The sequence below is a fragment of the Vidua macroura genome, chromosome 19, assembly GCF_024509145.1.
Source record: "Vidua macroura isolate BioBank_ID:100142 chromosome 19, ASM2450914v1, whole genome shotgun sequence".
Classification (NCBI taxonomy): domain Eukaryota; kingdom Metazoa; phylum Chordata; class Aves; order Passeriformes; family Viduidae; genus Vidua; species Vidua macroura.
The window spans coordinates 10,517,199-10,543,805 of NC_071589.1; the positions used below are offsets into that span (position 1 = coordinate 10,517,199).

At 42.2% G+C, this 26,607-nt stretch overlaps 1 protein-coding gene across 2 annotated transcripts in view; it reads right to left on the bottom strand.

Moving 5' to 3' along the window:
- Nucleotides 1–1,473: 1,473 nt before the first annotated feature.
- The window catches only part of PRKCA (protein kinase C alpha), a 147,720-nt gene continuing 122,586 nt past the window's right edge, over nt 1,474–26,607 (bottom strand). For both annotated transcript variants that reach the window (XM_053994658.1, XM_053994657.1), the window contains 8 exons: nt 26,126–26,299; nt 24,990–25,081; nt 23,362–23,424; nt 22,583–22,721; nt 16,525–16,605; nt 15,066–15,173; nt 12,519–12,659; nt 1,474–8,145 (listed from right to left, as the gene is read on the bottom strand). In XM_053994658.1, coding sequence (XP_053850633.1) covers nt 7,981–8,145; nt 12,519–12,659; nt 15,066–15,173; nt 16,525–16,605; nt 22,583–22,721; nt 23,362–23,424; nt 24,990–25,081; nt 26,126–26,299 — 963 coding nt within the window. In that variant the 3' untranslated portion in view covers nt 1,474–7,980. The remainder of the gene's footprint in view (nt 8,146–12,518; nt 12,660–15,065; nt 15,174–16,524; nt 16,606–22,582; nt 22,722–23,361; nt 23,425–24,989; nt 25,082–26,125; nt 26,300–26,607) is intronic.

Below are 26,607 nucleotides of genomic sequence, written 5' to 3' on the forward strand. Positions count from 1 at the left end.
CATTTTCCCCAGAACCCCCAGCTTCATCTTGCCTGCTTAGAAAGAGTCAAAGATGCAGTTACAGGCATTTTCCCCTTTTCCACACCCCATCACACCAAAGCAGCCCACACAGGCTCTCACCACCCTCCTGTGACAGCTGACACATCCCACTGTGAGCTGGGGGATTGTCCTGCTCATGAGACCACCAGTCTGAGGTGGGAGGGTGCAGAGTGTGGCCATGGGGTAGCCAGAGGCTCTCCCACCCCTGTGAGTCCATGCCCAGCCACCCATGGCTCTGCCAGACTTGTTTTTCCCCAAGGAGACAGTTCAGAAACTCATGTCCAAGCTGTCACCCCAAAAGCCAACAGCCCCTTGGATGGGCACTGTGGTGGTTTGGCCACAAATCCTGGCCAGCCAAGGGGCTGGGGGTGCAGCTCTGGCAGAATGGAGAGCTGAGGACCCCCTTCCTCCTGCCCTGGAGGCACCAACTCTGTGTCCACGAGCTCAGGGCAGTGATGTATCCCCAAAGTCCCTGATCTGCTCTGCAGAAAGCTCCCAAGCCTGAGGTGTGTTCATGGGCTTCAGAAGCTGAGCATGTGAGATGACTTCACGTGAGTGAAGTAGCCTGCAAACACTGACTCTTTGGAGAAAAACCCAGAATTTAACCATTCCTTAGGGCAAACTCAGCCAGACTTCTGCAAACGAAACAAGCCCAGTAAGTGAATCAGCATGAGCTTCAATCCTGTGAGAGCAGGCAGGGAAGGGAGCTGTCTGTCAAACTGTCACAATATTTGGACATTGCTTTCAAGTATTGAAAACCAACTATGTCGGTGTGAACGAGGCTGGTGGACGGGGGCTGGTGGGACTGGGACGTCGTGTCCGGTCCCCCAGGAGCCAAAGGGAAGCCAGGAGTGCTAAATCAGCTATTTCATCACACAGGTGGGGCCCTGGGGGTCATCAGTGATCAAAACTGAAGGATTTTCCTTTAATTTTGCCTGTTGGAGTTCTGGATGCTGAGAATTTTAGACGATCAATCACTGAAACAGCCCCTCCTCCCAGGAAGAAGCGGCAGAGGGTGGAATGAACCACTCAGAGCTCCCACACTCAAAAAGACAAATTGAATTTGAGTTTCCTGGGTCTGACTGCTCCCAAGGAGGGTAAATCCCTTGACCACCAAGTCCCACACCAAGCTTTGAAGCAAACCCTCCAATCTTGAGACCTCCTTTGGCTCCTGGGGCTGTTTTTCCCTTTGGCTTTCACACCTGGAGCAGCCCAGCACCACCAAGGTCAGCACAGAGAAATCCTCTTCCAGACACATCTTTTTTAGATAAGCTGTTAAAACCAAAAAGCCAGGTTAAAATTCTGTCTCTGAAGAATCAAGGTCCAGACTGGGCAGTTTCTGTGGCTGATCACACCAACCTCTCTGCAGCCTCTGGCCCAGGGAGTCAGTTTTGAAAGCAAATTTCATCAAGGCAGACCAAACTCTCACAAAAGTAATGATCAGTATTTTTATTCATACACACTTGCTTTGAAACTACAATTAATACTTAACAAAAGCATTTCATGCAAACAAAGATTGAAGATACTGTGAATTATGAAACAAACAAACAAACAAACAAAAGATGCTGGAATTTGTACATCAGTCTTGCCCACTACACTTCCAATGGTTGGGGTTTTTTTTTAAATCTTTTGAAAAATGCATGACCTCTCCAAATTTTCTGGTAGCATCTTGCAGATAAGTATTATGAAAATAAATAATGTTGTCCTCTATATAAATACAACATCTGGGTCTTAAAATAATATTAAAAATATTATTGAGTTCAAGGTGGGATTACTTAATGTTTAAAAAAAAATTAAGCAACATACAGTCATTTGAGAAGTTTCAGGTGTTCTCTGTATTGTTGTGCAAAACCACAGAGTGTTGAGAAATGCACATTTTACAAAGAGCCAAAGAGCTTCATGTTGTTGAATTTTTTTTTTTTACATACATTTTGATAACATGGGAAAGAACAAATTAAAGGTTTGGGGAACAAGCCATAGATTAAATTTTTATTACCGCTGCAAGAACATTGTTTTTATACTCCAAGGCCAACAGTGGGTACAAACACATAATTGTCTTTATTTAAAATTAATATTTTCAGTGAATTGGGGCTGTTGGCCAAGCATTCAGCACCCAGGGAGCTCTGTGGTTCCTGGGTGCCTCGGAAGCTGTAGTGGTTTTGGTTTGTTAATTTTAAGATTTTTAAGCCAGGAGTTTGTGAAGCTCTGGAAGGAACTCTGGACAGTGTCACCTCAAGGGGTTCAGAGAGAAGGAAAAGAAATTCAAACAGTTCTCAGGAAAATGTTTGTAAAGATCATGAACATCATCTTCCTTTCTATTAAACGTTCCTGTCATTAATAATTATAAAAGGAATGAAACATCAGCTGCAGAGTGTCCAATGTAACCAGAGTGAGAAATGAGCTTCAATGGCAGCTGTGTCAATGTTGTTGCTACTTATCCTGCAGTGTTTCAAATCATTAACAGACTTAATTTATTTATTTAGGTCAACTGACATCAGTGGAAGAAAAAAAAACCAGCTTCTGGAGCAGTTTTCTTTTAAATTTGAACTACCGTGTCACAGACAAAGAAAAAAAAAAGAAGCACAAAGACAGATTTACAACACAGAAATACATTAAAATATCAACAGAAAATATTGACCTGTCATGGACAAACCAGCTGCACAAAGAACAGAGCTCCTCCTTCAGCAGGAGTCAGTAAAAACTAGAAAAAAGCTGTGCTGACTTTATTTACCCAAAGGGAATCTCCCCCTCCAATTTTTAGTTCTGTTAAGACTTCCATCCACACGGAATTTTTAAATTGCACATAAAAATCTCAGTAGCTGGAAAAGAGCTAAGTGCAGCTGACCTAGACAATCAGCAAGCATCACTCCCCGCCACACCCTGACTCCAGGTACAAAAGCTGCACTCCAGATTCTGTAAGAAACGTATCAGATCTGATTTTATTTCTCTTCAAACGGTTTCAGCAGAATTACTAAAGTTCTATAAAAAAGTAGAAACAGCATGGCATAGCCAGCAGTACCATGTGAATCCAAGAAGCTGATTTAATATTAAAAATTATAATAATACGTACACAACTCTTTTCAGGTTAAAAGTGAATTAGAAACATTGCCTAAGAAGTCCTCAGCCCTCCCTGTGGGGTCAGTCAGTGTTATTACCCCCATGCTGCAGGTGAGGTAAGTGAGGCAGAGAGGTTAAGTGGCCTCTCCCTCTGAAGGATTTCCTGGGAACAGGAGGGCTGTAGTGCATGATCATTATCCATGATAAGGCTTTTTAATTCCCAATTGTTACTGGCACGGTGAGGGAATCACGCATCTTTATGGAGTCAAATCTTGCTTATTTCTGCAACTCAGCTATTTCACATCCCGTCTACGAGTGAGGGGCTGAGGGAAAAAAGTGCTTTTTAGCTTGTCTACTTTTTGACTACTTGGCAGCTCAGTGCCCACCTACAGAGGGGACACATCAAACACAGCCCACGCTCACGTCTGCAACGAGACAAAACCCCTATGTGCAACAACTTATGCTAATGACTAAAAGAACTGAAAATCACATTAAATATTTCCAGAAGTTTCCTGGCAGGTCCAAACGCCTACTGTAAACTCAATATACTGTAGATATGCTTTCTACTTGTATCAAAGCTTTATTATTGGATTATTATTATTACTAATTATTTCCAAAGCTATGCTTTGCACAATAAGGAGGATCTGTCCCCCCTGCTCACTGCATGTGTCTCCTATGGCATTTAACTGGGACTGCATCCAGAGGCACTGGCTCAGAAAACACTTTTCAACTGGTACCACTCCACCCTTGGATGTGTCATCTTGCCAGCTAGGAGACAAGTTCCTCTCTTGCTCAACCTTATTAATTTTATAGAAGCCCAGCATTACTGAATTGGATTCACCCCAAAAGACAGGATTTCAAAGCAGCATTCAGACGTGATGAGTTTTTTTAAACTAGCAGCTGATTTCCAGAAGAACCTTCTTCAGTTTGTAAAAGGGAATTCAATTGTATTTCTGGAAATAATGAAGAATCAGAAAGCTAAATTGCAGTTCTCCTCCAAATAGGACTAATGAGAACTATTTTATCATGGGAATGTGCTTTCTCCTTCTCACATATGTCCAACCTTGCTCAGAGCACCGAGCCTGGTTGGTGGGTGAAATGGTTGTCCTGGAATCCCACCACCCTGCTCTGGTCACTCAAAGGTGCACAAAAGCATCCAGATGCCTGAATAATGACAGAATTTGCCTAGGAGCCAGTTAAGTCCTGTTTGATCCCTGAAAACCCCTAGGAAGTTTTATATGGCAAACCTGTGACTCTCCCAGCAGGAATGGGGCTGCCCTGGAACCATCTGGGACTCAAGCACAGGGATGGGAACAGAGCTCCCAGAACTTCCAGCCCAGCTTCAGTGCAATACAATTTTTAATTACAGCTCCCAAAACTTCCAGCCCAGCTTCAGAGCAGCACAATTTTCAATTTGCCTTTTGGGAATCTTGGTGTAGTCCCGGTGTGGGTGTTGGGATTACAGTTGCTGTCAAACACAAGTGAAAGAGAAGCAGCTCTAATGCCTCTCCTTCTGTTGATACATGTTCTCTAGAAAACCAAATCTTGTGAAAAATATTATATAAATAACATCTGTCTCTAAAAAGATATGAAAGTTCTGGCTGGATTCTTCAGGTTTTCCTTGCCATGGTAAATTTCTGGATTCTGAGCAGCCAGTGGGAGTTCTCAGGAAAGGTCAGAGCATGTGAGGGCATCAGGAAGAGCAGAGAGGGGTAGCACAACAAATCCCTGCTTTATCCAGCCCTGCTTGGCTCCTGCAGGATCCATGAGTTCACAGTACCTTTTCCTAAGTGTTTTAGAAACCTCCAGAAGGCAGCACGTCTGTCACAGGCCTGGAGACCTCAGGTAACGACGCTCAAGAGGAATTTCTGCTTCTACATCAGAAAAACTGGGAGACAAACACAAGGGCTGAAGAAATTGGGTATGAAAAGTAGCCAGAAAATGAACAGCTCTGTCCCAGTGTCAGAGCAGCCCTGTGACACCGTGTCCTGGTGTGAACAGCACCAACTGTCACAGCTGTGCCAGCAATGGGACTTCCTTGGAAAATTCAGATTTCATCAGGAAAACAGAACTGTGGCAACATCTACCCTGGAGGGGAGCTCCTGCCTGGTTTCTGGCTTGGTTCAATTCTGCCCTTGTTCTTCTTTGCTCACTCCCCAAACCTGTATACTGGTATTTCTCCCTGTATTTTCCTTTTTCAGAAGTGTCTTTTTCACTTCACATTTTAAAAACAAGCACAGTGGCACCTCTTGGCAGACTGGCATAGCTGAGAGCCCCTTCTTTATTCAAATTTGAGACTCAGTAATCTAATATCTTAATTCAATCTATCGTCTTCTACAGCATTTTACTAATCATTGCCAGGCTAATAATAGTCAGGAAAAAAAAAAAAAAAAAGAAAAGAAGTCATGAATGCTGCATCAGGCCACATGCTTTATGGTGAATACCATCATTTTTGAAGTACATAATACACAAAGGAGAAAATGAACTCCCAGTCTTGGATGACAACATATTTGACACAGAACAGTTTAAAAATCTTACTCCTAAAATGTTTGAAAAGTTTGGAGTCCTGTTTGTTTAGGCAATGACCTGAGTTCCTGTCAGCTGGCCAACGCCCCTGCTGAGCCACACCTTGGAAATGTCAGGCTTTGATCACTCCAAGATGCCCCTCGTGGGAGCTGGGGGTCCAAAAGGACTGAGACAGGGCAACAATTGGACTTCTGGAGTGTGGAAACTGCACCTCCTGGCCCCAAAGCTGCGTTTCCCAAGGGCCCTGCAGGTGCAGAAGCTCGACACAGTCACCCTTCAATCCAACCACGTCTCCCTCAACAACTGCCCAGCTCGCCCAGGCCACCCCCCAGGGCCAGCCCTCCCCTCTGGCAGGATTGGATCTTTCTGACAGAATCTTTGGCACAGGTTCCATGTTTTATTGTCATAAAAGATGATTAGAAAGTAGGTTCCCCTCCCACCCCACCCCATTACATATTCCAGTATAAATTGAAGTATTTTATGGCAAATATCTTACTTTTTCAATATGTTTACATGCTGGAAAAATTGTACCCAGTCTGCATGCAGCAACAGAGACATCATGCTTCTGGCATCATCATGCACATCTGACAGACAAAAAGTGCCTGTGGCTGCTAATGGGATCAAGGCAGGAGAGGAAAAAAAAAGGGAAATGCACCAACTACTATTTTACATGCTGTAACAAAACCCAAATATGCACAAAACATTATTTACTGATATTCGAGTTAATATCTTCTGGTAAGTATTAAGAGGAAATATCAAAATTTTTTATCTAAGTGATAGGAGAGGAGAAGATTGCATTAATTACAGTGTTCATCATTGCAAATAAAGTCTATTTCCTTCTCTGCAAGTAATAAGCAGATGTGAAATGAAAGCCTAATTGAACCTTGTATAAAACCTGCAGGTAGCAATTATTGTTTAAAAGTATATCTACTTTTAAAAAAAGAGATTATACCCTAAGCCAGTAACAATATTTAAAACCTAAAATAAAAATCAAAACAATAGCAAGAAAACATTGAGCTAAATCTAAATGGAACAAGAACTTTCACAAATAAAGCACAAGTTGTTTTATAAAATTTTTATAATACTCTTTATGCTTGATACGATTATGTCAATAATATAGATCTGCTTATTATTTATTAACCCTTATTATTAAGAGTTATTACTAAACATGCAAAATTCATTGCATGAAGCATATGTAAAACGTATTAAATTCCATTCTATCAATAAAACGAGTTTTAGGTGCTGCTTCTTTCAGGCTTGATTATTCTACAGCCCAAAGTTTTCTGAATTAAAACTGATTATTTAAGACTAAATCTCACTTGATTTTCATGAGTTATTCTGGAGAAATCAGGAAGTCACTTGGGGCTGCATTTTTTGTTAATTTAGTATACATGATGATTTCTTCAATTTACTGTCCTACACTGCAGACTATAAATAAACACATGTAAATAAGATATAAGGAATTACAGTTTTGTTTTACATTCCAGGTTAATAAATTTCATAGTAAAATATTGGTATTAGAACCAGTTAACAGTAAACTTGAGGAGTGGTGTAAATGAAACCAACTGAACAGACAATGGCACCCTGGATCACAGAATAATCTCATGGAGATTAAAAATTCACAAAAGTATTATTAAAATTATTACTATTATCATTATTATTATTATTATTAAAGACAAAATTTCACCCTCAAGTTTATCACATGCTCCTCCTAGCACAAATCCTAGAGACGTGGCCACCACCCCAGCGCTTTTCTTTGGGATTTTACAGGAACGGTTTGCCAAGCCTTGGGGTCTAATTTGATTTCATCCCCCTCCCCACCCATTCCCAAGTATTTTTTTTTTCTCCTGCCACATTTTGCAAACACTTTCAGTGATGTTTTTGCAATGCCTCTCCCCCCCGGAGCTGACCCTGCTCAGTCTCTGGCGCTGCCCCTGAAGTCCCCGGGAGTGCAGGGAGGAGCTCCCACCTCCCAGCATCCGCCCCCAAGGAATAAATACTTGAGGTGACTTCTGGTTCGGACCACCATCCTGTGTCAGATGTTTTTCCAACACAACGGAGTGGAAAAGGGAGCAAAAGGACAGTGGGAAGTTACAAAATATAGAATGTACCAAAACATGGGTAAGTTTCGACAAGTCAGTGGCGACTTCTAGAAGAAAAAGTGGGCACCGTACACTAATTTATCTCCTCTTAAGACAACATTGCTGCTGCAAAGCCCAAATCCTGACTAAGTGGCCCTTCCCTCATCTTCCGCCCTCTAACCCTACAATTTCCAGGGCCAAATGGAATCAACGAGGCGAAAGCCTAAAAATTGTAGGGTTACAGCTGTTCCCCCACGGCGGGATTTGTTCTGCTGTCTCATGCTACATTTTCTACAAGGGGGTGCACGAACTGGGGGTTGACGTAAGAGAACCCTTCAAAATCTGTTTGGTCTATGTTGGCAATGACCAGCTGATCTGGAGGCGTCAACACCGGCTGTCCTCGTGTGAAGAACTTATCGAAGTTTTCAGCCCCTTTGCCGCACTGCAAGGAAACAGAAAAGCAGAAAAACAGGCTGAAAAAGGTCAGCAGTACAACAGCAGAGTTGTCAGGATACATGCAAGGCTTTCCCTCGTTTCTTATGAATAACTGAGGGAAAATTTTCTTTTCAGGTATTTCGACAAAGAAATCCCAGACAAACAGTGAAATTTTAATAGCTGAATCCTGATAAAAAGCAGTCAGAAAGGTTTCCATCCATCAGCATGAGGTGACGAGATAAAGAGCTTAAATATTCAGCATTACTGGGATACAAAAGGAAGAAGGAAATATTTTGATAAACATATGTTGGCAAGAGATACTTTCTTTGTCAAGTTGTTTCATTCTTTTTAAAAGCCTTATCGTAGAAAATTAAAATTTTTTTGTTAGTCTCTGTTTCCTTTACAACCTGCAAAAAGCTTACTGCAATTCATTTATGTGCTTTGATTCTTCACTGAACAGGCTTTGAACTCCTGAATTCTTATACATTCATAAATTTATTTTTACTTATAAATTCATAAATTCCTATAAATTCACTGAACTCCTATAAATTCATAAATTATAGCAGGGTCTCAGTCCTTGGGATGGCAGGAGGGCTGGGCAGGGAGCACATTCCAGGACAGGTCCTTGTTCCAAAACTTGCTATCACAGGTTTCCTCCTTTATTTTCTTAAGAGACTCATCTTTGGGCAAAGTCCAGCCAAGAATGGGGCTAAACACAGCTACAGCCTGAGCACAACTCAGAAAACAAAAGAAACCAGGTTTGTAGAAAGAAGAGTTTTGAGGAATGCAGAAAAGACTTGATAAGCAGAGAAGTATGACCAGAAGCATGCTAAAAAATAGGAAGGTGGTACCAGAATGAAATTAGCTTATGTGCAAGAAAAGAAAGAATTTTTGAGGAAAATTAGGCATTGAATATTGTGGAAAGGTGAGGAGGAAACTGGTAAATGTGCTCTTCTCAAAATTACTGTAACACATCTTTGGACAAAGCAGCTGTGAGATAAAGGCAGTGAATGTTTCTTCCCATTGCTCCTCACCCTTTCCTCTCTGTCCATCCCTTCAACATCCCTGCATGTGGATGTAAAGGGTAAAATTCCATTATTATCTTCAGACTCAGAGGATAACTCGGAAAGGGCAGAATATGGCTTGTACAACAGACCAATATTAAATATTGATTTTTTTCTGAATTAATGCAACACGAGTAAATCTGTGCATTTGTAGGAGGATGTACTGGAGAGGGGCCCACTGAGAGGATTCAGAGTGAGAGGTTTGGAAACAGCCCAGGCAGAGTTTCCAACCTTCCCACAGAGCACCTGGCAGGTGCTGGGCTGGCCCTGCCATCTGAGCTGAGCTGCAAAGAACTTCTGCTGCCTCGGGCACACGTTGGCTCCCATTTCAGACCACGAGCTCAGGTTCTGGAGCCCAGTGCTCACAGAGGACACTTGTCCAGCCTTGGAAGAACACCAGCACAGGGATGCTGCACCACGGTCAAGCTAACGGGGCTCTGCTCTCTCCACCCAGGCTTCTGCACCACTCATCGAATGTCCTGGTGCCTCTGCATTTTGGGACAGAATCTCTGGAAAGAGCTGAACTTTAACAAGGAGAAAACCTCTGAATTATTGGCATGTAGCCCCAAATTAAGTCGAATTAATTTAGAGGCACAACAGCCAGCTCAGAGCAGCCACAAAAGGAGATTTTTTTATTGCTAAAAAGGAAATTTTTGCTAAAAAGATGTTCTACAGATAAGCATCATTCTGCAACATAATTATGCTATTTTCTTTCTTTTTAAAAATTTTTTTCCCTCTTCTTTTTTTCAGCAAGTGGAAAGTATTCAAACAAGCTGGACATTGAACCCCAAGTTCCTCAGACCATGAGGTGTCTCACATTGCTTATGCTAGTAGAGGCTAAGAAATAAATCATACAAAATATGGGTATATTTTGGGTGCAAACAGAGTAGCTTATAAATAAATTTGTATGTTCAATGATGTACGAGTCAAATGTCCTTGCCAAATAATCAGTCTATGCCTATAACCTGTGAAATGTCAATCTGGAAGGGAACATGCTATTTAGAGCACCCAACTGCTGACCCAAAATCTGCAGCTCTGTGTTTGAGTGAGGACTGTGGAAGCAGCAGGATTATTCCTGCAGGAAAGCACTTCCTTGAGAAGATGCACCTACAAAGGTTTCCCAAAAAATATCACCCCAAACAAAAATACATCCATATCTTCAAACAGATTAAGGGCTGTGTGTTCTTTGCTTTCTCAAGTCAATATCCATTCCTGGAGGGATGTAAAACTTGTGTAGATGTGGTGCTTAGGGACACAGGTTAGTGGTGGGCTTGGCAGTTCTGGGATAATGGCTGAACTCGATGAATTTAAAGGTCTTTTCCAACCTAAAGGATTCTATAACTGTATGATACTGATACAAATAGAATCAGCAATCACCATAAATGAGTTGTGCATAGGGTATGTAAATACTGGACTTGGATTTTAAGTTATTTTTGTCAGGAGAGTCAGGCTCCGTGTGAATCCGCCTCGGTGTATTTTAATAGCAGCCTGTGCAAACAAACCAGGTCATGATAACCAGGGAGACAGAGCACAGCTGCTCTGAGGAGCAGCCAGGATCTGCCAGGAAGCTCTGATGGAACCAGACCACACTTCAAGCTTTTAGCACCTTCATCCTGGTGTTACTTTTAACTTCAAGGAGAGTCTAAGCACTCAGCTCCTGAGCTAATAAAAATTACAGATGTGAGGTAGATCTGCTTTATGATCAGCTTTAAATTTGACTTGAGAAGCATGTTAAGAAAAATCTCAAATAAAATAAGCTCTATGAGCTCCTCTTTGCACAGCCAGCTCTGGGGAAGGGTTGGGCAGGGCTGGCAGCACCACACAAGTTCTTCACTTATTTACACCCTTCCCAGCCTGCAAAATCCACACCATAGCAAAAAGGTGTTTCCTTTAGCAATAAACACCCTTCTCAGCTTCAACTCTCCTCCTGTTCATGCGAAAAAGTCATTTGTATGAAAAAAGTGAGGAATAATTCAGGTATTGGTGTCTCTCTGTTCATTAGTTCGTGACAGACACTGGTGTGTCTGTATTGGCAAATAAATCAATGTAAAGAGCAGTCATCCTGCACCTGAAGTGCTAAAGCCAGCCAGGATTCTCAGCTGAAAAATAAAAGGGTTATAGAAGAAAGGTTCAATGTTAGGACATAACAATTTACAGCTGTTCCTTAAAGCTTGTGTTCTTGTGTGCAAACTCTTCTCGTTTGCCTGTCAGTGAAGCACAGTACACGCTGAAAGAAATTCTGGCTCAACAAGCAAAGCTCTTCCAATTCTATTATGCAAACAGCTTTCAGGGTAAGGACATCTTTCCACTTGCTTGGATTTCTAAAATGTTCCTGTAGATACATGTCCAAACCAGTAATAAACATGGAAAATAAACCAGAGATTGATCTTGCAAACTGAGCAGGCATTGCTGTAGGATGGTGAATAAAAGCCCCTGTGCTGGGCAGCCAGCCATGGAGAAATTCACCCCTCTAATCCAAATCCCTCAGTCAGATCTTGCCTTTAGATGCTGCTCAGAGGAGACAGTTGTTAACCACATTTATGACCAGTCTCAAGTGGCTGATGTGGATGTGCCAGTTTTCCCTGTGTTCAGCTCCTCACGTGGTGTGTGCCCATCCAGGCAGGGCCCAAACCACTGTGAGGCTTTTTTGCAAGGCACAAAGTTCCCCAGGTTACACCAAAGCATGAGCAGGCTCACAGACAGCTCTGCCCTCATCAAATGGCCTCATTTCAGCCATGCCCCAGATCTGCAGCAGCAACCCCACCCCTCGGGGAGCAGGGCTGCAGCCACAGTCAGCGAGGGAAATGATGCCTGAGGTTTCAGCTTTTCTATTTTTCACATTCTGTGCTGCTTCAGTGTGTGGGTCTGGGCTTCACATGAGGGGATGCTGAGCTCTGTGCACAGAGCAGGGAGACAAAACAATTCCTTCTCCAGCTGGGCACCAAGGACAAACAATCCAAACCTCAGGCCCAAGAGCACAAACAATGTGGAATGAAGAGAGAAAAACAAGCAGGATGGGACTGCATGGGCTGGAGCTGGAATTGGACAATTAACTCCAATATGCAAATGGACCAAAACTTATAAAAAATGTGAGATCTTTTGACCAAGCCCTCTTTTGCTTCCATCTTGGAGCCATCCTGGCAGAGCCACAGCTGTGGCTCTGGTACTGCCAGGGTGTGGCATTTGAAGGCTCTTCAATAAATACTCTCTTTATTCCCCTTAACTCCATCTAGCCCCTGTTCCAGCTCCTCAAGGCATCAGTTTTGGTGACCCAGATGGGACAGTGAGGCATCTGGACCTCTGGCATCTCACTCACCACTTTAGGTTTGAAAGGTGGCTGAATCTCTCTGTTCTCCAATTTCTCCCAGTCAATTCTCCTGAAGAAAGCATGTTCCCTGATGTCTCTTTCACCTTCCAGGCCACAGCCAAGGCGTTTTGCAGGATGTTTAGTCATTAGCTGTTGGGAAGAAAACGCCAAATGATTCAGTTTAATGTTGGAAGGAAAGTGAGAGGGACTTTCCCCTGCCAGCAATGCTCTTGCTCCTCTCATGAAGATACACACTGCTAGTAAAATTGTTTAGAAAAGCTAAAATGAAATTTTTGAAGAATTTGCTTGCTTCATCACTGGAGACAGCAAATCAGCAGCAAAATTAGGGGCTGCACTGGGGAAATTTTTCCCACTGGGCAGAGGTTGCTGCTGGAGGTGCAGGTGGTGCCCAGGACACGCTGCCATCCCTGCTGTCACAACCCACTCCTGAATTTCACCTCCAGTCTCTCAGTTCAGTCTTACAGATCTCCAGAACAGCTCCTGCCCTATCTCAACAATCAATGAAATATCATAAATTCCAATGCACTAAAGCTCCATGAAGTACAACCCCCCCACACTCCCATTTCGTTTTTCTGGGGCTTGTTCAAGACATCTCATTACAGAGCCTCCAATTCTTTGGCACCCAGCTGACAACATCTAATCTGTGTTTCCTCCCTTGCATTCTTAATGACATCCTGGTCAATACTATACCCAGTTACAGAGATTAAACAGACTTGGGGAAACAAACCAGCCCCAAATCCACCAGCCTGGAGTGATTAGAAACTGGAATGTGCTCCCTAATTAACAAGTTCCTCAGCATTTTCCAATTGGTGTGTCCATTGGGAATTGTGCAATGCAGCCTTAAACCCTCACTTCCAGTTTCGTGGGAACTTTTTAAAGCTCTGTTACAAATTCTGTGTGATTAATGTACTGCTGGGAGTGATACCTCAACAGATCTTCTTAAAACCTCAGTACCACTTTAGTCTCCTTCCAAATGTTGAATTGATCTGATTCCAATTTTGAACCTAAAATAAAAGTGACTCTAAGCAGGTTTGGGAAGCAGCTGTGCACTGGGCAGGAATCACAGCCTTCTTCAAGATTTACAGCAACATTCCCATTTTTGTTACCTTTTCCAAACCCCTTGCTTTAACAGTAGGTGATAAAAGAAAATGGGAGTATTGATTCCAGTAGTTTTAATTCTTTCCAAAGTTGCTGCATTTACCAAAACAAACAAACTCTCAATCAGTGGAATGGAAGTCAAGCAGACAAATCAATTCCAAGAGCAGAGTGGGCACGTTTGTCTTGCCCAATGGTGCCCAGTCCTGGGACTGCTGAGCTACCACTGACTGCAAGGGTCAGAAACCTTCTCATATTGACTTCTTAGCTCAGGAAAAACTCCCACTGAAACCTGAGATCAATTTGTCAGTTTAGCAGATGAAGAACATGTCAGTCTCACAGAGACTTGCCCAAAATCTCAAGGTGCAGGGTAATTTTAGCTTTCTGCCCTCCCTTGACATGAGCACACAGAAAAAGCAAACGGGAGCTGAGAACAGGGCAATTTCATCAGGTTCAGACTGTGCTGTTTGAATATGTGATTGTCACGACAAGGCAGCAATCTCAATGTACTTTACAAAAATACATAATGTTTATTTTTTGTTGGCCAGCACATCTACACTGGGATAAGCTCCAAAATTAGCATGGTCTTTCATTTTACCTTCTTGTTCCAAACACCTTTTCCTTGATGATTTTCTTTAATGGACTAATATCCAGCTCATGTATAATACTTCATAAATGGTTGAAAAGGATAGGAAGAATGTAAATACCAAATTAACTAAGTGCAGTGGTGTTTTATCAGTGTAAGTCAGACATCAAATAACCCCTAACAGGCAGTGGATTGGAAAAGCTACAGACTGATGGTGCTCTGGAGAATCACATGGAATCAAAGGAAAGTCAAATGAATTCTTTTTTCCTAAGCTAATCCCCTGAAGCCAAATCTATTATTTTCCTTAAAAGTAATAAAAAAAATAATTTAGTATCTAAGACTAATTTAGGCCACACAGGTACCACTGGGTGAGAATTTTCCTATGGTTTCCTTGCATTTATGCTAAAGATTTTCACATAAGCTCATCTTCACCTGCATTTAAAAATGATTCTCCTGAACTCCCATGCTCTGATCCTGTCATTAGGCATTCTGGGCTGAGGACTGGCTGGAGCACCTCCAGCCAAGCTGAGAAGTCTCACCCTGCAGAATCGGGGCTGTGCTGCCGTGGTCGAGAGGCAAAGCAGGGGGAGACTCTTCACACCATGGTCCTGTTTATAAATTCTGCTCTGGATTTGGCAGCCACTGATTCTGACATTTGTTCTTTCCATAAAACAAGCAGGCACAGCGGGAAGAGCCCAGCACTTACCAGTGACACCAAGTGACAACACAGCTCAGCACTGCCTGACAGAAGTTGCACTTTAAAATACTACAGTGCTGTGTCAGAGCCAAGCAAACCCAGTGACTCACAAGGATTGCCAAAAAGGAACTTAATGATAAATAACATTTTATCTCACCCCCTTGCAGATGGAGACTGCTTCTTTGGACAGTGATTTTGGGTAGGAAACATTGTGCTCCATTATGGACTGGAACAGTTCATCTTCATCTTCCCCATCAAATGGAGGCTGTTGAAAATAAATCAAAAGTGAGTAACTTACTGAGTTTTCCTTTTAAATTCTCCACTTTTTCTGAAATGGCGTGACACCATGCCCAAAGAGATCCTTATACAGCAGTGCTCCTGGTCCAGGAACACCTCCCAAACTCACAGAAATCTGCAGCCTGGATATCTGCTGACCCAGAAGCTTAGTGTTTGACAGTCTCAGATTAAAATCAAGGAGAAATGTTCATTTCTGTCCCCAAAATGGCAGCCGGGTTAAAGAAATGTGTGCAGGATTATCTTTGTGATCAACTTTAATCAGTTTTTAAAGCTACTGTGCACCAGACAGGCAAAATACTTCAAAGGGTGAAGTTTGGAGAATAACTTTCAATTACCTGGTGCTACGGTATATCCATTCCTCACTTAATTCCAGTTAAAGTCCACTTTGTTTTATGTCATGGCTGTAGATTCTGCTTCTGAGACTATCACAAGAAAGGGCTGCACTATATTTTAAAATACAGGGGTGGGAAAGTGCCCATGGATAAATCCCCAGGATATGTGCAAGACCCAGCTAATGGCAAATCTCCTTTCCTCCAAAGCATTCAGATGGCCAATATTTGCAATTCAGCCTGCAAATGTTAACAGCTGCACTTGCTACACACAAAGACTTTTAAATGTCCACTGGAATTCTGCAGAGAAACTCTTAAAGGCATTTGTTACAAATGTATGTTTTAAGCTTGGGAAATGCCTGCCTTTACCTACCACTCACTGAAAGCCAACTGCAAGAATCTTTTTCAGCTCAAGACTAACAGAGCTCCTTTAAGTTGGTGCTTATCTGCCATTTTTTGCAGCACAGTGTTGCTTCCCCACCCGACTGACTCAGAGAGCAGCCTTTCATTAACTGTGCAGAATGAGGGGTCTGCAACTGAGCACATTTCCAAGTGCTGAGACCCATATTTTACCCCCAGGACATACAGTACAAAAACTGTATTCCTGGGACTTAACTGCAATGCAGAGCTTATCCACACTCTTATTATGCTTCCCCCTGGTTTCAAACTCCTAAATGGTATTTCTTCCACTTGACATGCATTTTCTTGCTCAAGTGTCTCCCTTTCAATCCTGAGGATGGCTATTTATAACATTATTGCAGTACAAAGGAGCCGCATTCAAAGGCAGAGCTTGATTATGTGGGTGCAACATAAAGAGCTTAAAGCCTAAATACATTCTCAGTTGAGTCAGTCAAGAGTACAAGGAGATAACAGCAGAATGAAAGGCTTCAATCCTATCCTGTAATGGTCCAAACCTTTAGGGAGCCCTGAAACAGAGCAGCCTTGGAGGGCAGGAGGAGGTCACAGCAAGCATGGGAGGCAGAAGCTTACCTGGCCAGCCAACATCTCATAGAGCAGCACACCATACGCCCACCAATCCACAGACTTCCCATAGGGCTGGTAAGCAATAATCTGCATAATCACAAAAAACAACAAAGGAAAAACCCCTGTGTTAACTAACCCCAGCCTTGTGGTGCATTAGGCACATGTGTGACATGCAGAGAAGGACAGATTTCCTTGAAAAAGGCCAGGAAGACAATCCTGTAATCCTCACTCCAGCTAATCACGGGTTTCAGTGGGAGTTAAGATTGTTTTGCAAGTGTTAGGCTAAACCCACCCACGCCCTTGGTACCCTGATATCTTGGAAAATACAGCTCAGAGACTTCTTGGGATGTGCATTTGAGGGCAAAGGAGGAAGTACGGCAGCACAATGTAGGAGACAAAGCAAAACTATTATCCCAACTGTTTGTGTCAAAGTCTGAAATCATGAGGCTCACTTAACTTATGGACTATCAATAATTAAACCTTTCTTTTCAATTTTTATATTTTTGTTTTGCTGTAAAAGGAATCAAAACTTAGGAAAAGAACAAAACTCGAAAAACCTCAGTTAAGTTTTCCCAAGCTGCATGATTGTGATACTCGGGACGAAATACCAGCTACGCCAAAAAGAAAGGGGGCTCTGCTGCTCAGACTAATGGAAATGTCAAGTATTTTCCATGCTCTGGGTTCACACCTGACTCACAGAGCAATACAAATTGAGTTCTGACACAGGGAAAGGCTGCAAGCGCCAGCAGCGCCCAGGTCACCTCCTGCGTCATCCTCTTTAATCAGGGCCTCCTCAGAGATCAGAGTTCATTTATTGAAGAGCTGCATTTGGTGATGGTGTGGAGGAGTTTGGAGGTGCAGGTGTTCCTCAGATCTTTCTAAACAACTGTGAAGGGATACTGTGAATTGTGAAGGGATGCAGGGCATGCCAGTCCCTGCCCATCCCCACTGAAGGCAGCATCAGAGCCTTCGACTCCACTGGAACGAGCAGGGAACTGAGGCAGTCAGAGCTCCAGAGGGGCTTGCATTTCATCTTCCTGTTTGCTCCTGTTTTTATGCTTTGTGAAATAAATTGCCCAGTCAAGTACACATCACACATCCTAAATTTTTTAGTAGTCTGAAAGAGAATTTGAACTGCCAAGTTCTATAGTTGCTCAGGAAAATAGTGAGTCACCAGTGCAATAAAGCAGGACTGCCTGGCTACTAAATAAAATTATGGTCTCTGTGTGGATATATGTCCTTGCCTGAAATACAGCAGCACATAATTTAAAAATTACTGCAATGTTTCTAACCAAAGGATTTCAAAATCAATTGTGCTTTGGAATGTATTAGACAAGCAGAGATAATAACAAGATTCTCATCTGGAAGACCCTACATAAAGGCAGTCCATGTTAGTTGTCTCTTAGCAGTAATATGGGCTTAAAAATATATATTTGGGACATTCATTTCATCTTATAGTAACATACTTGGTTACTCTCCCTTCATTTCCATCACCAGTAAGTTCCTGCCTTTTGATTTATTAAATCAATATTGCCTTTTGAAACACCAAACACTTTTAAAGTTTCATCCAGGAAAAATACTGGCCTTTACACACAGAAAATGACAAAACATTTCATCCTCAGTCCTTCTCTGACAATGTCTTCCTGCCTTATGGAAAAGAATATTTTATATGAAAAAGGGGATATTTTTCAGGTCATTGATTTGTAAGGGCAGAACGTTTTGTACAACAAGCGCAGTCCAGGTATGTGGTTTTGGGAGGAACAGCTTCCTTCAATTAGCAAATGAGAAAAAATGGATCCACAGCAGTGAGAAAGAAAATGCTGCCACACTGCCAAGGTTCTGTACCTGGCAGCCAGGTCTGTCCAGGAGCCCACAGTGCACTTCTGTCCCTGTTGTGAAGGAGTCTGACAGGATTATTGAGAGAAGGAAATCACTGAAATGCTGCAATGCAATGTCCTACAGTGAGAGTTGCAACAAAGCACAGACTCAACAGTGCTGATTTTTCTCCAGCAAGAGGTGAGTCAAGAATGGATTCTTCTCTAAACAGCATTCCCATCAGGAACTGCAACCTCCCCTCTGAAATCTGCCTTTGGGAGAGAATATCACACAGAATCATCAGGAGAGGCAGAATTAATATGGAAAAAGCTCCAATGGATGGTTAGAATCACTCCAATTTTTCTGCTGTTTGATGCCACATCTGGTGAGCATAGCAGTGCCCCTCTGAGCTGGCACACACCTCCCTGACCTGGATGGAAGAGTGGGAATTGAGATGTAAATACAGCCACCAAGGCTGCAAAAGTCCCACTGCAAATGCAATGTCACCACCTTTTCCAGTGAATTATCTCCGTGTAGGAAAAGGTGGAGCTGTCAACTGTCTGCTGCTGCACATGGGGAGTTTTCTACCTTTAATCCCATCTAAATACCCCCAGTCTGAATCACCAGCTGGGTCCTGGTGAGGCTGTGGCTCCAGGGAAACCCAGACCAGCCGTTCGCTGCGTCCCGTGCGGAACCCGCGGATGAACTCCTCGGACTGGGAGCTGCTCACAGCACTTACTGGGAAGTGCAAGCCAGAGGGAAGAATGCTCACTTCAAAGGGAGGAATTACATGTGGGAGGAAGCAGATGGGCCTTCAATGTACAGTCAAACATGCATTGGTACAAAGTCAGCAAGTTCTAAACGTGGTGCTTCCAGTAGCTCCATCCTCATCACCCAGAATTCATCGTGTGCCACCTCCCAGCTGCTGCACTCAAAGCCCTGCACTCAAACCCCTGCCTGCCCTGCAGCAGCTGCCAAAGCCATTCTATCTGCATGTACAAATTCTGGTGTCTATCAGAGCAGCTGGGGTTTGTGAACCTGTCCTGTCTCACCACAGTGTGCAGAGCAGACCCAGCAGTGAGGGAGTTCCTGTCCCTAGAAATGAAGAACTGCACCCTCCTCCTCCACCTATGATTCCTGATTTTCACAGGCCAGGCAGCAGTGGAAAGCTGATGGGATCATTCTCTTCCCCTTCTTCTCCATCATTAATTTAAATAATTGCCTTTTTCATGTCCTTTTGCATTTCAAATGTCTCATTTCACCCATCTATTGCCATGCATTAAGAGCTTCTGCCTTTCCAGGTTCTGTGGATTTGAGCACTCAGAAAGAGCTCAGGAATTTTTCTCATCAAGCAAAATTGGCAGAAGGAGTTGGTTTTTTTCTTTTCTTTTCTCTACTTTGCCTCCAAGGAAGGCACAGTTAAGAGCAGGACACAGAGATTAATATCAGCAATTTGTAAGAATGTTTAGATCATTGCAGCTAGTAGCCAGTTGGGATGAAAAGATTGTATCCCAGAGGCAAGAGGAAATCTTTTGTGAGCATATATGATGTCTGCTGGAAAAGTTAAAACTCAGTTATTAAAAGAAATAAATATTACTATCACAAGAAACAGTCAAATGCACTTTCCAAATCTTTGCAATACCTATTTGCCTCCCACAATCCTGGCAAATTCAAGGTTGGAACTGAAGGTTTTGAGGCTGTGAGATGGAAGAGAAGGGAAATGGAGTTTCTAATTTGAATTCCTCTGAAATTCAGAATCAGCACTGAGGCTGCTGCAGGGATGCTGATGGTGGGGTTCTGTGCTGGCAGAATCCCTTCCCCCTAATCCTCTTGACATCCATCTCCTCCTGTTTCTCTTGACTGGTCAAGGAAACACGAAGTACTAATTGATTTCACAGCTGTTTTGCCACTCTGACCATAAATATTTAAGTTCAGCACATCAGGAAATACTCTGTACAAGATAACCACTTTCTGCCTGAGAGAAGCTGTCAGACCTGGGATCCCAATCTCTGCACACTCCTCAAATTGCACAGTGTAAGAAAATTAACAATAATTCCAGCCCATTATACACCCAGGTAATAGCAAATGGCAACTTTCCCACTCAGAAGAAAGGGAAAACATTATTTTGCAGCACACCAAATTGGGGGGTTCACTTGGCTGAAGGCAGCACTGCATTCCCCTGCCTTTCCACGCAGAGCTGGGACAGGGGACCCCAGCTGAGCTGTCCCTGCAGGGTCCTGGCAGCTGTGTGCTCCCTGATGCATCTGTGGGCAGGTCCTGCAGAGGCAGCGTGGGCTCCCTCAGGCCCCACGGGAGTCACCACATTCTTCCCCAAATGCTGCTGAAAGAGCTCATTCTCCATGCTGGAGTGCAGCCCACTCACAGGATTCTACTCCAGATACCTTCAAGAGTTTATTTAGATTTAGCTCCTTTATCTCCACCCAGCAGGGAATGTGACGGTGCAAATGAATTCTCATTAAAATCTATTAGAAATGTCTAAATTTTAGCCCATGGATACATGGGCTGAAACACCCCTGCAAACAAAACAGGAATCCTCCTTTGAAGTTCACCACAGAGCTAGTTAGCAAACTGTCAGTCACAATAATGTCTTCAGAGACAAAAGAAAATCAGCCAATTAAACTAAACAAAATCAAATCTGTTTGTACGATAACAGACGGATTTTCTCTCACTTACTGGATGTTTTGGTAAAAGGTTTATTTCTTTATACGAAATTTTCAAATAAAGTAAAATAATTTGCTCCAGCATTGAGGCACACTGAGCATTCTGGTATTGACAAAATGTTCTTTGGCATTAACTGGCACAAGACAATTGCCACAGAAAGGACACTTTAATTTGTAATATTGGCTTCATTTATGTTTTGACAGAAGAAAATGAAATACTACTCTGGTTCTGATATCCTGCTGCAAGCAACAGCAAATGGTAAAAAAAACCAAGGGTTTATAATACACAGTGTTTCACTCTGAAAAGCATGAATTAGCAACCGGGAAAAAAACCAAACTATTTTTCATTCCAATTTCACAGAGATGACAAAATTCACCTTAGACACTAATTTACTTGTCTGTGTATAAATCTCCCCTATTCCAAGAAACATTCAATTACAGCCAGAAATGCTCCAGCCAGAGCTGCCTCTTGCTCAGTACCCAGTGAACAACTGAGTCTCTTGGATCAGGATCCAGCCTCTTGCATCAAATTTGCTGCCAAACAAATCAAGACTCTTGAAAGCTCAGTATGCACAAAGACCAGATTTTAATATTCATATATTTGAATTATATCCAAATCACCACATGTGCTTGTTTTCAATTCTTTAGACCTCAACTACTGAAATACAAATCATATCCAGACTCAAAGTCTTAACTAAGCTTGTATTTATCCCAGTGCCTTAAAGCACAACTGGGCTTCTCACGATCATATTTTCATTTTAGACCCACTGTTGGTTCAAGCTTCAGTGTCATTTTCAGTGGCTTGAAAGCTGCACAGGTATGGCCAAGTCATGGAAAACTCAAGGCAAATTATAGATTTATTACAACAACTCCACTCAAGGCTTGATGTCTCAGCTTTGGGAAGAGGCCTTCAATGACAGGAGCTTTCCTGAGGTGAGAGCAGCAACTCGTGGCACCTGTGCAGCACCTGCAGGAGGACATGGCCTGGAGGAGACCACGGTGGTTTTACAGAGAAGTCTGCAAAAAGCTTCAAGACCTCATGAGTCCCTTCCCAAAAACCAGTGAGTGGTTCGTGATTTCCTGAAAATGCCAAATAATCCTTTCAATAAATGTGTGCTGGCAGCTGTGTGAACCTATGGAGGAGTAGATTAAAACAGCGTTGTTTGCTCCCAGTGAAATATTTGCTGATCTCAGCAACAAGCTCAGCAACACCCATGATGTTTGTATAACCTCACAAATTGCAAAGTTTGGTATAGTAATATTTCCAGGCTACAAATTGAAGATCAGAAGTTGGTGAGCCTGTTTTTTTAAAGTTTTTTGTTAGAATGAGCAAAATCTTATCTCATAAAAAGTTAGTTTTTCAATTAACTAGGTATTTCTTAAAATAGTGAATAGTCTTGTTGATTACGTTGCATTAATTCACAAATATACCCAATACACCTGCAGAAGTTAAATGGTGCCATCCATGGAGAATCTGGAGTTAGAGCCATCCAAACCCAGTGGTATAAAATGTGGAGGGACAATTTCCTTTAAGAGACTAAAAGGTTCTTGAAAGGGTCAATGTTTACCTCTGGTGCAATGTAGTCTGGAGTGCCACAGAAGGTCCTGGTTGTTACTCCATCTAACATGTGCTCCTTGCACATTCCAAAATCAGCAATTTTAATGTGTCCTTCTGAATCCAACATCACATTATCTAATTTCAGATCTCTGAGAAGAATCACAGTAATTTCAGGTTAATGTTTGGGATCAGCTAGGGTGAGCATATTCTGAGTAAGGAATATTTGCAGCTCTTTGGGGGTGGAGGTTCAGGGTGCACACGTGGGGCTGGCTCAGCCTGGAGAGAGCTGGGCAGACATCTAAGAATGACTTTAAAATCCTGGAATGGGTTGGAAGGGACCTTAAAGCCCATCCAGTGCCACCCCCTGCCATGGCAGGGACACTTCCACTGTCCCAGGCTGCTCCCAGCCCTGTCCAGCCTGGCCTTGGGCACTGCCAGGGATCCAGGGGCAGCTACAGCTGCTCTGGGCTGAACAGTGAATGAAGAGGTGGCTGTGTCTGACCCCTCACCTGAGACTTTTGAATGTGTAATATTATTAAACATCACACAGAAATACAAAACATGAAGTTTCCCATTTTCAAGAGGTTTGATTTGAGCGGGGCAGAGCACAGGTGTCAGAATGCTCAGGTAAAACAGGGCTTGGGTTTCCACCTCACCAACAGCAACACAACAAAAAGAGCTCTACCCTGATGGCTTTCTGTTTTAAAAATACACTGAAATGTTAAAGAAACTCATCATTTGGGGATTTTAAAAATAGTTCAGAAATTACTTATGTCAGATCACACTCACCTATAAATAATCCCTCTGTTATGGAGAAAGAATAACCCAATTGAGATCTCAGCTGCATAGAACCTGTGTGGGGGGAAAAAGAAATCAACAGATTTCTTATTGCCTCATGATTTTCTTCTGGCAAAATAAATTGGAAATGAATCATGGTAAAGGATGATAATATAGTAGCATATGAAATATATAGTTTATAGTGTCTATATACAGGTGACATAAGAGACCTATCACTTCAGCTGGACCTTAACAGATACATTTTGAGTATTTGATGATAAAATAATGCAGAATCTAAAAAAAAAAAAAGGAAAACGGCTCCCTGGACCACAAAGAATGGTGCAGATGGAGCACAGCTTTTTTTGCACTAACTGTGCTGCACAGGTCCTTATCTCTAATCACAGATTGATGAATTCAGGATGCAGCTCCATGTACATTGCAATTCATATGGTATGAAATAATTTGTAGAAATAGCGTTCCTTTATACAGCCTGTTAATGGATTAATTACACAAAGCTAATTAAAATGATTACCATATAAAATATAATTGCTGAATGCAGTTAAGAGGTATGGAATTCTGGTGGCTGTTTGAAGCTGGTTGCCGTGGAACTGTGCAAATTATGAGCAAGAGGATTATTTAAAGATGAGATTCATTTTTAGGCTCAGCACAAGGGAGAGGAAGCAACTGAGCTCTGCAACACTCGATCAGAGGTGTTTGTGAACACGTGTGAAGATGCAGCACAGGCAAAAGCTGTCATGAAGCACCACAGATTTTGCCAAGTGTTGGCAAGTTGCATTAGCTGGAGTCAAGGATGATCTGCCACCATCTTGGCTTGATTTGGTGAGATGTTAAAATGTTTATCTGCATCTGAAACACTTCTATTTAGAAGGCCTCTCCTTTAAACAAGCCCTGATTGCTTAAATCAAAATGAGAAATTATTTTAACTGAATGCTTGAAGCAGTTGGTCACCCTTGATTTTGAAGTTTCATTAGTAAATGACTTATGAAACACTAACAAGTGGTGATGAGGTATTATAAGGATGGCTAAAATGGTACTGATGGATCTATTCACTCTCAAATATGCTACAGATCATTTTCAGTTGCTCACTGATGTGCCAGATGTACAATTACCTGAAAAGAATCATGTAGATAAACAACTCCTAACTCCTTATTAATTCCTCACAAATATATCACAGAAATTCTTACAAGCCATACATTGAATTTATCTTGTATAAACTATAATTTATATTACAGTGCTGAGTCTATTTGTACTGCCTTTCTCTATAGCACTAATTCAGACTGAAGTGTTCCACTCACTGTTTTTTTTAATATTTGCTTTTAAAAACAACATCAGAATATGAAGTAACATCTTTAATTTCCTGCTGCCCTGCTTAAATTCTTGTCACTTTTCAATAAGCCTCTCCTGCCTTTGTTTGTGCTGCATTTTTGAATAAAGGCACAGCTACCTTTGGTCTGTGTGTTCAAACAACATTTTCAACACAAAGTTCAGATTTTGGGCCTTGAAAACAAACAAAGGCCAGCCTGGACTTCATCCTGAGCCTGGGAAGAAGAAGAAGGAATCAAATCCTCCTACAGTGTAGCATCAAGATGATGGTATGATTTAAATACATGAACACTCACACTGCTTGTGGCTCCTTAAATTTTCCTACTTGCTGGATGTGATACATGAGATCCCCACCATTGACATACTCCATCACAAAATACAGCCGGTCCTAGGACAAAGTATTAAAGAGGCACATAAATACATTAGAGACAGTATTAGATATTCACTGATCAGCAAAAAAAAAAAAAAAAAAAAGTCACTAGCATGTTATTAAATAGCTTTTAGGATTATTAGGACTGGGAAAAAATTATAGATCAGGAAAAGGAAGTGGAATGTTTTGTGAAACCTTCAAGAGTAAATGATTGATGAGATCTGTCTAGTTTTGCCAATTTTAGTGCCATGCTTTTACAGATTATTTGTCTCCAATGGTTTCAAGAATTATACAAATATAGCTCAGTCTGAAAAATCTGTTTCTAAAAATAAATGAAAAAAAAAAACCAAAATCAAAGATGGTCAACAATTCCAAATTGCTTTGAGGCCATTTCTGACTGATGCTAGGAAGTTTTCCTTTGGAAGATGGTGGATGAGGCACTTCAGGACATGGCTTCATGGGGAATGTGGGCTGATGGTTGGACTTGGTGATCCTAGAGGACTTTCCCAGCCTCAGCAATTCCATAATTCCATGTCATCCAAGAGGCTGGCACAATGACACTGGGCCATCAGATCCAACTTCAAATGTGTCACTGGGAGATGTTTTGCAATGTGATGGGCCAATATCCACTTCATATATTTATAAGGAAAGAAGAAAAAAAAGCCCCTGTGTGGCACCAAGAAGTGACAGAAAACGAAATTAAATCCACTGACACTGATTCATGACTAATAAACCCATGATGTAATAACAGCCCTTAAGACTTTTCAAGTACTATCCTCAGAGCTTTAAAAGTATTTGAGAAACTTTGGGAATCTGGGTCTGAGGCTCTGACTTAGCAAAGCACATTTAGGAATTGTCATGCTGGCCTGCCCCAATAAATGCATGAAGGAAAATCTTTTAAGATACAAGGAGTAATTACATGTGGGATTTCTTCACCATTTTCTACGTGCAGAGGCTACCATACATGGGTTGGATGATAATAAATGTTTATTGGAGTGATAAAATCCATGAGCACACAGCCTGGGAAACATTGGGGTGGCAAGAAAGACAGAGCTCACGTACAACTGTCTGGAAACAAGAGTGGAGCTGTGTCAGGAACGGGGGCTTATCCTGCAGTGCCAGGACTCGTTTCTCAACCATGGTGCACTCCACATCATCATCCTGGATCACCACATCTTTCTTCAGGATTTTGATTGCATAGAGCTCCTCTGTGCCCTTCCTGTCCGCCAGCATCACCTGCAGGACAGAGAAACAGCAGCGTGGAAATCCCCCAGGGCAGGGAGGGAAGGTCACTCAGATGCCTGAAGATTTAGAGAGATGCCAAGCCAGCTTTTCCTTTAATTTGTACAGACAAACTTGATCAAAACTCCAAAGCCATGATCCTTGCACAGTTCAGACAGCCTGTGCCCAAACCTGCTGGTTGACTGCGGGCTCGCTGCTGAAGGGCTGATAAAATGTTAAGTCCCAGGAGACTTCTTCAGTAAAGGGCAAAACTTTATCACCTGAGTTTTGTTCAAACAGGCAGGAAAATAGCAGTCTGTTCT